The 15,497-nt window shown below is 31.1% G+C and overlaps 1 protein-coding gene across 1 annotated transcript in view; it reads left to right on the forward strand.

Moving 5' to 3' along the window:
• Positions 1–74: 74 nt before the first annotated feature.
• LOC145252528 (PAX-interacting protein 1-like) overlaps positions 75–15,497 on the forward strand; it is a 69,233-nt gene continuing 53,810 nt past the window's right edge. The window contains exons 1-3 of the mRNA XM_080112076.1: positions 75–596; positions 12,080–12,217; positions 14,331–14,374. Coding sequence (XP_079968202.1) covers positions 486–596; positions 12,080–12,217; positions 14,331–14,374 — 293 coding nt within the window. The 5' untranslated portion in view covers positions 75–485. The remainder of the gene's footprint in view (positions 597–12,079; positions 12,218–14,330; positions 14,375–15,497) is intronic.

Here is a 15,497-nt window from a genome sequence, read left to right on the forward strand (position 1 = left end):
TTTTTTAAGAATCAAACTTAAACTTACCCGGTTTGGGTTATGTACATAACCGCACCGGAAATCATAAAATCTGTGTGTTCATTAAAAGCTTCAAGCGAAGTATAAATTATTTGCTTTTATATTTTACAAGATAAAAATTACCCCATAATTATTGGTGATTTTAAAGAGAAAACATTTTTTCTCTTATTTAAAGCTCAAGTTACCCGGTTTGGTTTATTACGTAACCGCACCGGAAATAATAAAGATTGTAAGTTAGTTAAAACTTAATCTAGAGAGAAGTGTTGGTAATTTTTTTTTAAAATTGTAGTAGAACAAAAGTTTAGCTTTATAAGAGATTATTATCGATTTTAATAAAAAGAAATTCTAGTGAGAAAGAAATAAGTTGATTTGCGGAATTAGAACGAGATTTAGCGAGAGTTTGTCACGTTTCAGCGGGAAACGGCGTGTATTGTTGTCAGCGACCGAGGGAGAAGGGAGAAATAAAAATGACGGTCGACACCACCAAATCTTCTTCTTCCTCGTCGTCGGCCCTTGAACCGATTGAGGGACTCTTCAAGGACGTTACCTACTACATCGTGGGAAACATCAGTGATGAGGTAAAAAAAAAAAAAAAAGCCTCGATTTATTTGTTTTATCAAAGTTTGTTTTATGTTTTTTTTTTTTCAACAACACCGCCGGTGTTGGAGAAGTATTATTTTTTTTACGACGAAATAAATTGTTTTTGGTTACAATTTCTTGAAATTTTTCTATTTAAAATAGTTTTAAAAATGATATGTTTTTAATTTTAAAAATTAAAGCTAACAAACAAAAACAAAACAAAACAAATTCATCTTCCATACTTTCATCGTAATATTTATAACTCATTTGTAATTTGGTTTAGCGGAATAAATAAACCAGATTTGACTTTAGTTATTTAAATTAGTTACTATAATTACTATTAACGACATATTTATTTAGAATTCAACCTTATATATATGTGTGTATGTGTGTATAATTTTTAATGATGTACATACATCCCCGTCATGGAACGAAGATGTCATACTCCAAAAATGACGTAAATTGATCAAGTATTATTTTTGGTGCCAGTGCAGAGAGTGATCCGCGCTATTTTTAAAATCGTATTTCCAAGTTTAATTAAAGTTTTTTGATGTTTTTTTTTTTTTAATTCAATGATAAGGTTGAAGTATAGAATAGGTACGAAACACCCTCCCCTCCCCATGTTAAGAATGGCTTTTTAAATAATAACCTTATTTATGTCCGGATCACTCTCTGCACTAGTACCTTATTTTTAACTAAGGAAAGCAAATTTATGAGTAAGCAAAAAGGGACTGTCTCGCGTCGCCATCTTGAAAAAAAGGGCAGATAAATCCACGATACGAGATCAGCCTTGCCCGTGCAATGAATGCAATGCAACTGATTTTACATTAATCGATTTATATTGTTTAAAAATGATTTTCTTTATAACAATAAAACTACTGATCATTTTGATCAACTTATGTGATTTTTAGAATATGATGTTTCCGTGACGGGTCCGTACATCCTAAAGATTTGTTGGTTCAAAAGCTTAAATAACGACCCCTTGTGTGCATTTATTGAGTTTCAACTAAAGAAAAACATGTCTCTTATGTTAAATTTTGTTTTGTTGGCACCCCTGGGTTAGGGGTAATTTTGAGGTTAATAAAGGCCATTTTTCCCCTGTTCCCTCACAGCAAAAACATTACCTTTTATTTATATTTCTAAATTTCTAAATGATCGAAATAGTCGATTTTCGTAAATTTCAATTCGGTTATCTTCAAGCTACGTCCCCCGATGTTGACAAAGGTTGCGCTCTCTCCCCAAACCAAAACGGCGGAAATAGATAAGTTGATACAAATATGGACGGGAAGCCACCAAGCGTGAAACGAAATCCGAAACCATAAACACACCATTAAAAAAAAACAAAACTATCCAAGTTTCAACATCTGTATTAAATATATTTAATATATTTTTTTAAAAAGATTTCATTTATAAAGATGTAAAAAAAAAAAATTATGTGCGAAATCATAGATGTTTTGTTTCAAAGAAATTGTTTTTTTGTTTTTTGTTTTTGTCAAGAACGGCTTCCAAGGTTGGTGGTGTTTATTCCGAAAACCGTTTTTAACATGGGGAGGTTGATGTTTATAATACGCTGGGGAGTGGGGGCACGTAGTAAAAATTTACCAATTGTTTTTATTTTGACACCTGTGTTATCATGAAAAAATGAAAACAAAACAAATAAGGTACTTATGCACTTGTGTTACCGTGTTATATTTTAAACAGTATTTTCAATTTAAATTTAAGTTTCACTATATATATATATATATATATATATATATATATATATATATATGTATATATTTCGAATTAAATTGTTAAATGACAGTACAGAATAGTTACAAAACATTCTCCCTTCCCTATGTTAAGAATGGCTTTCAAAATAATAACGTTATTATTTCAGCACGGTAACATAAGTGCAGAAGTTTAAAAAATAATAAACTTTTATTTTTTATATTTCCTTTTTTAAAAATGGCAGACCTGAACAAGAATTACCCCCCCCTCTAATTTTTATAGTATGTTTTAGTATGTAGTATAGTTTTCGAGGGTGGGGGTGGTTATACTACGCTAGGTTAGGTCGTAAAAAATACCAACTGCAGAAATACCAGTTAAAATTATAGGGAGGGGGGGATTCTCGTTTCGTGTTTCGTTTCATGCTTGGTGGCTTTGGTTCCCTATTTGCATCAACTGTATATATTTTCGCGGTTTAGGGAGCGCAATTGTTACCGTAAATATTAGTTCTGAGCCAAGTATCCATCTTTTCTCACAGGAAATAAACAAGTGACTGAAGACGGATGGCTTCTTTGCTCAGAATCAAGACACTAACTTTAAAGTGTGGTTTGTTTGTTTCCTGTTTATTGCTTCTTCGTTTTTAACTGATTTTTTTTATGGTATCTTGTTTATTAAATTGTTAGGTGAAAGTACAGAATGGGTAAAGGAAGCCCCTTCTCTCACCCCCACTTCCCAGGTTAAGAAGGGATTTTTTAAATAACACACACATCTCTCTCTCTCTCTCTCATATATATAGCATAGGGAGAGGCAACCGGAAAGAGGCAATAATCATAAAGATAAGCAAAATCTGATATTAAATATAAGTTTTAGTTGCTTATGCACTTATGTTACCGTGCTATTTTTAAGTAGTATTTTCAAGTTTCACAATATCGTTTGTTTTATTATTAAATTGTTAGGTGGAAGTACACAATAGTTACAAAAACAGCCTCCCCTTCCAATGTTAAGAATGACTTTCAAAATAATAATGTTATTTCAGAACGGTAACATAAGTGCATAAAGTATCAAATTGTTAGATGAAAGTACAGAATAGTTAACAAAGCCCCCCTCCCATGTTAAGAATGGCTTTCAAAATAATAGCGTTATTTCAGCGCGGTAGCATAAGTGCATAAGTATAAAAGAAAAATAATTTTTTATTATTACCCGGATGGAGAGTCCAGGAAAATAATAATTCAGAATATAATATTTACATTTTTTTTTTATAGGATTTCTTTTTAAACGTTTTTATTTTATTTTTTTTCCCTTTATTTTATTTCCGTACTTGTACAGTTTAACGAATCGTGCTAAATAATGTTATTCTTTAGAAAGCACACAGGTTTTTAACTTAACAATTTAATAAACAAAAGATACTGCAAAAAAAAAAAATGAATTAAACTTGAAAATCCTATCTAAAAAAAGTGCACGATACGTAAACTAAGCACGTTTACTTTTGATTGCAATGACGATCGGAATAAAAAAAGGTGCTAGTTGCACTTACTGATCCGCGCTATTTTTTAAATCATATTTCCAAGTTTAATTAAAGTTTTATGATATGCTTTTTTTTTTTATTCAATTGTAAGGTTAAAGTATAGAATAGTTACAAAACACCCTCCCCTCCCCATGTTAAGAACGGCTTTTTAAATAATAACGTTATTATTTCAGCACGGATCAATAAGTGCACTAATGCAGTACTGCAGTACTGCACCAGTGCACTTACTGATCCGCGCTATTTTTAAAATCATATTTCCAAGTTTAATTAAAGTTTTATGTTTTTTTTAATTCAATTTTAAGGTTAAAGTACAGAATAGGTACAAAACACCCTCCCCTCCCCATGTTAAGAATGGCTTTTTAAATAATAACGTTATTTCAGCAAGGATCAATAAGTGCATGTGTACCCCCCCCCCAAAAAAAAATAGAAATAATTTAATGTATATAAAGTTACGAATAAGGCAAGAAATACAGCATTTTATTATAAAGATTATTTTCATAGTAGCTTTTTTATTTTTATTTTTTTTATTTTTTATAACATCTCAGAAAGAGGTTTAAATAAAGGAAATTTTTTTCCGTGTGTTCCTAGGGAGTCCGAGCGGATAAAGAAGGGGGGGGGGTAATAAATGGGGTTTGATAGTCAGGAAAAAAAGGGAATCTATTGGTCAATAAACAAAAACAATGAACAAGTAGGACAAAAAGGGTCAATTACGATTTGTCTCGTCGATTTGTGCCAAAAATTGTTTTCAATTAGTTTGTAGTAAAGATGGTTTTCTTTTATAAAACAGTGGCGCGGTTGTGAAACACTGTTTTTATTATTTATTTCCATTTTAAGTCCGTAAAAGAAATAAAGATACTTATGCATCTATGTTACCGCTTCATATAATAAGGTTATTTAGAAAGCCATTCTGGGTTTGTATTACTGTACACATAGATTCGAAAAAGTTGTCAAAAAACAAATATATAACAAATAAATGTTATCAAAGGCAAGATAAATTACTTTTCTACCAAACTGGATATAATTTTCGTGTTTTTATTCAATTTAACATGTTTATTCAGCTCGAAAAGCATACAGTGTTTACCGATATATTGGAAAATTCAAAATGGCGGCCAACTCTCTCTTTAACACGGTAAGTTCGGGAAAAAGTGTTATAAATAATAAACTAGACAAAATACTATTAAAAAAACACCGAATATATGTCAAGTTATGTCACGGTAACATATATTGAGCGAATTTCTAACAGTATTTTGTCGAGTTTATTATTTATTACACCGTTTTCCGAACTTACCATGTTAAAGAGAGAGTTGGCCGCCATTTTGAATTTTCCAATACATCGGTAAACACTGTATGCTTTTCGAGCTGAATAAACATTGAATAAAAACACGAAAATTATATCCAGTTTGGTATAAAAGTAATTTATCTTGCCTTTGATAGCATTTATTTGTTATATATTTGTTTTTTGACAACTTTTTCGAATCTATGTGTACAGTAATACAAACCCCAAAACGCCCTCCCCTCCCCATGTTAAGAATGGATTTCTAAATAACGTTATTTTAGCACGGTTCAATAAGTGCACCAGTACCCAGAATATACTATTTAAAAATAGCACGGTAACATAAGTGCATAAGCAACTAAAACTTATATTTAATATCAGAATAGTTACAAAACATCCCTCTCCCCATGTTAAAATGGTAACATAAGTGCACAAGTACTTTTTTGTTTTGTTTATTCTTTAAAATTTACGCAAATTCTGGTTTTAGTTGAAACTTAATTTGAGCATGAAACAAAAAAGGAGTGAAAAAATTTAAAAAAAAAAACAAAACAAAAAAAAACAAATATACAACAAATGTTACTAAAGGTAAGAGAATTATTTTTTTATCAACCGGGATATTTTTGTGTTTTAACTTGAAGCATTTATCTACTTTTAAGTCGAAATAATGGCGGTCTTCTTAGCCATTTGGACATCGATGATCGCTCAAAAATCTAAAATCAAACAAAATACAGGTATAAACATTCCCTTTAAATGTTACCAATCTTGAAAAATGTAATGTTCTATCAGTATTTTAATTTTCGATTTTTCAGCAATTATTGAGAGTCCAAATGGCTGAAATGAAACTGCCAACTTGGCATGATTTTTGTTTTCAAGTAAATAAACGTCTTAAAATAAGTTAAAACACACCATCTTATTCAGGTAGGTAGATGGGTAACTTATATTGCCTTTGGTAACATTCGTTGTATAATTTATTTTTTCACCATTTTCTTTTCTTGGTTATTAGAAAAAATTGGGGGCATTTTTTACATCATCAAAAACATTTTCAAAAATCTAATGGTCTTCTCTTTAAACACAAGGGCATTTTTTTCCCATACTCCCAGAATGACAATAATAACATTATTACGCTTAAGTTTATTACAACAGAAAAATGTGAGTATGAAAAGTAATATGGTTAAGATTTAAACATAGAAAAGTAAAGGACTAGTTGTTAAAACTAGAAAAGAAAAAGACAAGATATTCTAGTAAAAAATATAAATTTATAACTTAAAATATTGCAGCATTAAGAATTGATTATATATTATAAATTGAATGTTAAAAAAATTCTTAATGCTGCAATATTTTAAGTTATAAATTTATTATTTTTTACTAGAATATCTTGTCCTTTTCTTTTCCAGTTTTAACAACTACTCCTTTTTCCATGTTTAAGCTTAATCATATTACTTTTCATGCTCACATTTTTCTATTGTAATCCATGATTTTTCCAGGCTTCCTAAATTCACTTGTTCTTTGTTTAATTTCAGTCTTTTTTTTTTGCCTCCATAAACATAACATACACATATGTAATCACAATGTATGGCACTCGTTTGCTTTCAATAAAATTCTCCCAATTATCTCCCTTTCATTCTTTCTGTTTCACTTGTTACTTCTCTTTTCGTGAGAGTGGTGAATTGGTAGCAACAGTAGTCACTGAAGTGACATTGTTGCTATGGGAACCAGTCATAAAAAATGTTGCTCACCTCTGTACTTTGATTTTGAACATCAGTAAATTCATAACTTTTGTTTTACTGAACGAAAATTGACATTTTTTTTTCACAATATAGCCGAGAAGGTAATCTATAAACTGTAATAATTGTTTGAAATTTGGTCAAAAAATGAGTGAGCAGTGAAGCTTTAAAGTAGTTCTAAATGACTAAAACTGCCACTTAACCATATATTTATACACTGCTGTGTTTGTATATTTGCCCCTTGAGTAGTATTAATACCTGGGTATGTCAATTGCCATCTTTACATAGTTTTTAACTCTTTATAGTTAGTATGAAGAAAGATATTTGGAAGTTTGTGGGAAAAAGTATTCCTAGTAATTGAATGAAATTGTAACTATGATGAATGTATTTGCATATTGCTTTTATTGGTAAAAAGATAAATTATGTAATTACTTTTTTACCAACCAATGACGTTTCTATTTGAGTACAAAAAATCTCCCCAAACCCTATAGCTTTTTAGATTCCGTGAATTAGCAGAGAAGCCAACAAATAAAAAAAAAAAAAAAAAAAAAAAAAAAAGGTAAAGAATTAAAATATATAACAAATATTGGCCTTTATGAAATGATTAATTTATAAATTAGTTAAGTAAAGCTACTATTGTATTGCAAATTATAAAAAAACAAAAAAACAAAATGGAAAAAAAAAAGATCTGAATTTTGCATGCTGGTAAAGCATTGCTTCCTGCTAGAAAAAAAATACTGTTCAAACAAAGTAATAGCTCATCCTGGGCCCAACTCTTTTCCTGATCTACATTAATGATCTTCCTAATCACATCCTTACATCATTTGTAGACATTTATGCTGATGACACTAACATCTATGGTAGCATATCTAAGACAGTAAAGGAGTGGCTGGTTACTTTTAATGCATCTAAAACCAAGCTTCTCTCTTTACATCATCAACGTTCTGATCCCCATCTGGCATCAATTGAAATGAATGGCTCTCGTCTTGAGGAGGCCTCAAGTTTTGACAAGCTTCTGGGCTTGACCTTTACTCCTGATCTTAAATGGAACACGTACATCAACTCTGTTGCCAAGGCCGCTGGAAAAATGGTGGGATCCTTCTATCGATCCAGTAGATATCTCACTGCTGATGCAATTCTCTATCTATATAAGAGCCAGGTATGTCCAAGTATGGAATACTGTTGCCACATCTGGGTGGTGACCCCTATGTAAAAAAAAAGGGTCTTGCTAGTTTGTGTGTGTGTATATATATATATATATATATATATATATATATATATATAATTACCAAAAGCAAACCCATCTTAGATGGGTAAAATAAATTTAATAATGACATAAGATTCCATATCATGATTAATTTTACTTGTGCTGGCATACGCATATATATATATATATATATATATATATATATATATATATATATATATATATATATATATATATATATATATATATATATATGTATGGCATTATCACATTGACACTCTGATTCTCATCAGATCACCAAATTTAAGCAACATTGAGCATGCCTAGTACCAGATGGGTGACCATTATGGAATTCTAGGGGCTATATTTGCTCTCCACTGGGCATTGTTTCCAGTTGTCCTGAACCTCCACTTGTCACTAGTATTTTACAACATCGATTCAGGAGAGATGTGATTGGAGATTGCACAACTATTGCCACAAAAATTTGATGCAGGCACTCTTACAATGGATATCTATAGTCTGTCAAGACTGAAGGAAGCTACTATCATATATATATATATATATATATATATATATATATATATATATATAATATATTTATTATTCTTTATGTAAATACAGTTATATCTTGCTATGATGTGCAGACTGTTTCAATCATGATAGATCTCATCAGGCAATAAAAATTAAAAATGATTCAGGACCATTTTCAGTTTTTAAGGAGATAAACTTAGCCATGACTGGTATGGATCTTCGTTCCATGCCAGTCATGGCTAAGTTTATCTCCTTAAAAACTGAAAATGGTCCTGAATCATTTTTAATTTTTATTGCCTGATGAGATCTATCATGATTGAAACAGTCTACACATCATAGCAAGATATAACTATTTACATAAAGAATGATAAAAAAAATACAATTTACTCTCTTTAATTGAGCACTATCAACGACTTTTGTTGAAATTCAATTACTCTTCGTTTTTGGATATCTCCCTACCTGGAATATATATATCTTAATATTTTTTTACTGAAATTTTTAATATATTAAAAGTCCGGTAATGTTCATATGCCAATAAAAGTCAACATTAATTGACTCAATTAATTAAGCTTCATGATTATAAGTTTTCATAATTGAGCATGCATTTAATATTTTCACAAAAATAAAAACAAAATATAAAGTAAAAGATATGGTGTTTTTTCACGTGTTACAATTGTTTCATAACCTTTTGGACAAATTTAGACATATGCTTTAAAAACATTCAAAAACAGCTACTCTTCAGACACCAAAGTACATGTGTGATAAATTTATGAATATATTCATAATCCCTATTTTAGAGAACAAAAAGTTTGGACTAACCTTGTTCTATTCATTTTATTTTATTTCTTATAAACACTTATTTCTTACTAATTAAAACTAAAAATTAAAAATTATAAAAATTTGTTGGATTCTCTTATTTTTTACTAATAAAAAAATTAAGAAATTATAAAAACTGGTTGAATCCTTATGTTTTACTAATAAAAAAAAAAATGAGGAAATTATAAAAAAAAAAATGGTTGGATTTTCTTGTGTTACTAATAAAAAAATGTTTGGAAATTATAAAAACTGGTTGAATCCTTATGTTTTACTACTAAAAAAAAAAAAAGAGGAAATTATTAAAAAATGGTTGGGTTCTCTTATGTGTTACTAATAAAAAAATGTTTGGAAATTATAAAAACTGGTTGAATCCTTATGTTTTACTACTAAAAAAAAAAAGAGGAAATTATTAAAAAATGGCTGGGTTCTCTTATGTGCTACTAATAAAAAAATGTTTGGAAATTATAAAAACTGGTTGAATCCTTATGTTTTACTACTAAAAAAAAAGAGGAAATTATTAAAAAATGGTTGGGTTCTCTTATGTGCTACTAATAAAAAAATGTTTGGAAATTATAAAAACTGGTTGAATCCTTATGTTTTACTACTAAAAAAAAAAAAGAAGGAAATTATTAAAAAATGGTTGGGTTCTCTTATGTGCTACTAATAAAAAAATGTTTGGAAATTATAAAAACTGGTTGAATCCTTATGTTTTACTACTAAAAAAAAAAAAAAAAAAGGAAATTATTAAAAAATGGTTGGGTTCTCTTATGTGCTACTAATAAAAAAATGTTTGGAAATTATAAAAACTGGTTGAATCCTTATGTTTTACTACTAAAAAAAAAAACAAAAGAGGAAATTATTAAAAAATGGTTGGGTTCTCTTATGTGCTACTAATAAAAAAATGTTTGGAAATTATAAAAACTGGTTGAATCCTTATGTTTTACTACTAAAAAAAAAAAAAAAAGAGGAAATTATTAAAAAATGGTTGGGTTCTCTTATGTGTTACTAATAAAAAATGTTTGGAAATTATAAAAACTGGTTTGATTCTGTTATGTATTACTAATTAATAAAAAAAATAAGGAAATGATACAAACTAGTTGGATTCGTTTGTACATTACTAAAAAGAAAAAGTGAAAAATTATCATTTCACTTAAAATATTGTTTTTATTTGTTTTTGTTTTTTTAATAAACACCACTTGTCAATTTCCGATATCAAAAGTGGAAGCCTTCACCAAGTAAACTCTTTCTCTTTAACTGAAAATAAAAAAATATTTCGTTCAAATATGCTTAAAAAAAAAGAAGAACTTTACCATATAGACAAAGGACTGCTATTTGTTGTCAACAGGGGACTTTGGAGAGCAGGGTTGCATAATTGGATGGTAAAGGTTTGACTCCAACTCCCGACTCCTTGACCTCTATGTTGAAATCTATTCGGCAGATCTATATACCAGCCTCTCACACCTATTCAGCAAGCATTTTATAAATACTTTTCATGTATATTATATTTTTATGCTTAAAATTCACTTGTATGATAAATATACTCATGTATACACTTAAACAACTTAATAGAATAAGTAAAGATAACAAAGAGATAAAAAATTTACAAGGAAATTTTATGCTATACATTCAAAAGGGAATACAATATTTAGGGATAGGGAAACCTCTTTAGGCCATAGCATTTCGAAACCAAACACTTCTCATCAGAAGAGGGAAGTAAAGACATATTATACAGAGAAGACATTTTTTAAAAGATAATATTGCCTTTATGGAAAGAGGATCAAAGGAAAAACAGTAAAAAGCTATAGCATGGGTTGCTTCTTGATTTTTTTTTTTTTTTTTTTTTTTTTTTTTTTGGATTAGATTGTAATTCCGGATTGATCCTGGACTAATCCAATTACCAAATTCCATTTGGTTCAGAAACTGGATAACTCTCGAATTACAATCGGATTGTTATCCGATGTAATCCACATTGATCTCACTTAAAGACAGAATTTTGATTGATTCTGTGTGATGTCAAAACAAAAACACCTGTCCAGACAGGATTTGCAATGATCCGATGAACCGAAATATCTTGAAGAAGTAGAAGCATTGCATTACAGTACAAAATATGATATATCTCCAAAATAAAAGCAAAGCAATACAAAAACTGCTAAATTGTGCAACTGATAAAAGGAAAACCATGTAAAAAAAAAAAAAAAAAAAAAAAAAAATTATTGGACTTAAAGAGTCTGAGCTGGATAAAAAATTCTGACTCCTTACTCTTAGAAATCTGACTCCAACTCCAGCTAAAACTTCCGACTTCACAACTCTGTTAGGGAGTGTAGCCACAAGATGTTTGTAACATTACATTTAAACTTCTGCAGGTTAGTACAGTTAGGGAAACAGGGAGGGAATTCCAAAGTCCAGAAGGAAGAAACTTTAGAAGGATTTCTGGTATCTAAGGACGTCTACTACTTGTCAGATTAGTGAGTATGTACGTTGTGGGAACACGTGCTCTGAGTTCATTATAGCACATTCGATTAAAGTACTTGTAAAACAGGAACAGGGATGCAATATTGCAGCGATGGGACAGAGGTTGAAGCTTTGCTGATAATGCGGGACCTATTAGATTTGAGATGGTCATTATTTTTCCTGTAGATGAACTTCTTGTAGGAAAAGCTTTGAAAACGTTCTATGAATGTTGTTTTTGTTTTTCTCAGGTCCAACGAATTCTCAATGCTGGTGGGGCTAAGAAGGACACCTATCTTAGTGAGATGGTCAGTCATGTTATTGCTGATGATGTCGACAATGACGAATATTCTGAGGCAAGAGAACTGTTTGAGTTACCCGTCGTGACCGTAAGTTTAAAATTTTTTTATTTTTTTTAAAAACTTTATTTCACACCATACAAGACATATTGACATTAAGACATCTTGAAAACTCAGAATCTGTACATGAGTTCAGCTAAATTGTTGGAAGGCATCTTTTTTGGTTTAGGTCTCTGTACCTTGGATGAAACAGGTTGCCAAAATCTGTGGTGAGCTTTTTTTTTTTTTTTTTTTTTTTTTACACAGTGATCACCACTTATCAAGGCCCGGAAGCCACTCAGGGATAAGGGTTATTGCAAGTACATTACGTTAGTGAGGAGATTTGCTGAAATGTTTACTTAAGGGGGCGGTTCATTAGGAATTTGTTAACATTGGACTTGAAGACATCCAAGTTGTAGTCCGGAGGGAAGCAGGCAGACGGAACAGAGTTCCACAGGCGTGCAGTTCTAAGAAAGAAGCTTTGTTCATGGAATCTGAGCTTACAGATAACCAAAGCAGTTCAAGCCTGCATTGGATGCATCGTGGCTGCTGATCTCTGGATAAATACCCATTACTTGTCCATAGTGTTGGGACAATTAACAGAATCGGGTGTTGGAAAAATTGTGTATATTTTCCAATGCCAAAAACGATTTCTTTCATTATCTTTTTTATTTGAGTTTGGCTTAAGGAAAATCTTCCACTTCTAATAGTAATAATAAAATGATAAATATTTAAAGATTTATAAGGAATTGGAATCGGTAATTGTATCAGAATTGGGGAAAAATATTAGAATTGTCCCATCACTATCTGTGCAGCAGAGGAACCCAGCAAAAGATGTATCCCAATCGCTTCCATCTCATTAAAAGAAAGGCAGTATTCTTTGTTTCTGCTTCATGGCACAGTCTACTAGAAGTAAATCTTTCGAATAAAGGACAATCAGTAATTCATCCACTATCCAACAACCACAAGCTCGCATATACAGCAACCGAAAAGACAGAACTGCTTGCCCGGCGTTCGCCTCCAACTCTACATTAGAGCCAACAAACAACTCCCTCCCAAATTTCCCAATGCGGACTGAAGCCACACTGTAAAGTAATGACAATATCTATCATATCCAGAGCTAAAGTCACGTTGAACAAAACGCTTGGTATCAAAATTTTTGCCAATAAATTTTATTGGTGCTTGTCCAGAATGTCTCCTATATTAAAAAAACAAAAATAAAGAAAAGTTTGTATGATGTGTGTAGTTGTGTTATCACTAACCAGCAGTCTTACCAGTTGACAAAGGGAAGAGTCTGTCAGCGATCAAAAATGTGTGCGGAGATAGACAAATATATATATATATTATTATATAATATATAAACCTGTTTTTACAAAAATAAGCTGACAAGTTGTTTATACAAAACTTTGTTTATTTCAACACAACGACTCGGTGTAGAGAGTGAGAGGAGTGGGTGGTGGAAGTGGCTTGGTGATGGTGATGATAACTTGATCACCTCTCTCTCGTTACCTTTTGCCCTGGTTTGCATCAGTCCTACTCAGGAATTTGTTTGATATTCCCAACTGAGAGCAAAACATTCCGATCGTCGATTGTTCGAATCTCAGTCAGTATCAAGAATGTTGATATACAATGTTTGCACATTCTTTGCAGTTTTTGATTCTTGGATGGAATGTTCTTTTGCTTTAGAATTTTGTAGAATCCACTGCGTGTTTGCACAACCAGTAATAATTCTGGTGTAGCCAAGCTCAATATGCAACATATGTATGCAGTGTGATGATGTCTGGCAAGAAATAGGTTAGTTTGGAAGTTAATTTCCTAAACTGTTTAACACATGCCAGCATGTAAAACACATGTTGAACCAAATATGATGATGATTGCTATTAAGCATCATTCATTTGTTATTGTTGGCATTTTTTGCCCTGATATCTTTCTAGTTAGAATTCATTCTAGTAAGACATTGGGTACTTAAGAAGGAACCATATGAAGATTGCCAACATTTTTAAGTGAAAGTGTTTGTGGAAAGAACTGGATTCAAACTTCACACATCCAAGTTGTCAGTCCGAGTCATCATTTAGAGATAACATTTCCTATTTTTCTATAAGTTTTTGTGTATATAAATATGTAAACAAAAAAAAAATTCAGTTTTTTTTTTTTTTATTTTCAGAGCAGCTGGGTTCTCCTTTCTGTCAAGGCTGAAAAACAACTAGCGTATCCTTTACAATTGACGAAAAAGAATAGCGTGCGAATTGTGAAGAAAATCCATGATTTTAATTTGTTTGAAGTTTAAATGGACAGTGCTTAACCATAAAAAGGATCTTAGAATGTAAATTCATGCATTTTAGACCTGATTTTCACCAAAAGTGGACACAAGTTTTCAAAGAGTATAGTTTCTGAAAAATATATAAATTATAACCTCCAACTTTCTTCAGGTGTATCTTGTTCAATACGGGATTTTTTTCTGTCAAGTTCTGGAATCTGAAAAGACCTGTGGCATTACGGATAAAGTATTAAGTACAATTCAGTTCCGAGCAACACTCTTCGAGAGGTTGATGTTTAAATACACTAGTGATACTAAGAATACGATTTAAAAATAAAAGAACGGATAAAAACACAAAATTGTTATCGCCCAAAAAAAGAAGTATGTGACAACTTCCCCACTAGATATTTCGGCAGAAGGGATACAAATAGAAACTATTCTCTGGATATTGAGCACCTTTTGTTGCCTAAGCACTGACCCCCCCCCCCACTCCCAAGAAAAACCCAAAACAAATGAATCCAGACAAATTTTCTATCAATCAGAATACCAGGGAGTGTCTGTGCGACTACAAGGAAAAAAAAAAAAAGAGCCACGGTGGGCTCTAACATGAAAAGCGAAAGAGAGGGAAAAGGCAAAAAGTTACTTGCAAACGCGTTTGCCGCCATGGCCACAAGTGCTTATGTTATGACATTGCAAAATAAGCATTTTAAAACAGTCTCAGTTTGATACGAATGCGTGACTTACGAAAAATGTGACGCAAAAATGGATTCCCCCTCCCCCTTCCAAAAAAGTGGTTCACTTAACCACCACCACAGAATTTTTTATTTATAATTTTCGCATATTATGCATCCGAGGCATTGCTCTTTCAGATGGTACCAGTTTTGACCTGGTCCGATGCGGATGATAAAAGTTTTTAGTAGGCATAAAAACACACACATACACACAAACGACTTTCCTTTGTATAATAGATAGAAGATAAGAATTCTGCATTTATTAAAATTAATTATTAAATAAATGAAATTATTTATGCATATTTTATGACTGAGCAATGCCGAGCAGCCTGCTAATTAAGCT

Source organism: Euprymna scolopes, chromosome 29, assembly GCF_053919585.1.
Source record: "Euprymna scolopes isolate OS-2025 chromosome 29, ASM5391958v1, whole genome shotgun sequence".
Classification (NCBI taxonomy): Eukaryota; Metazoa; Mollusca; class Cephalopoda; order Sepiida; family Sepiolidae; genus Euprymna; species Euprymna scolopes.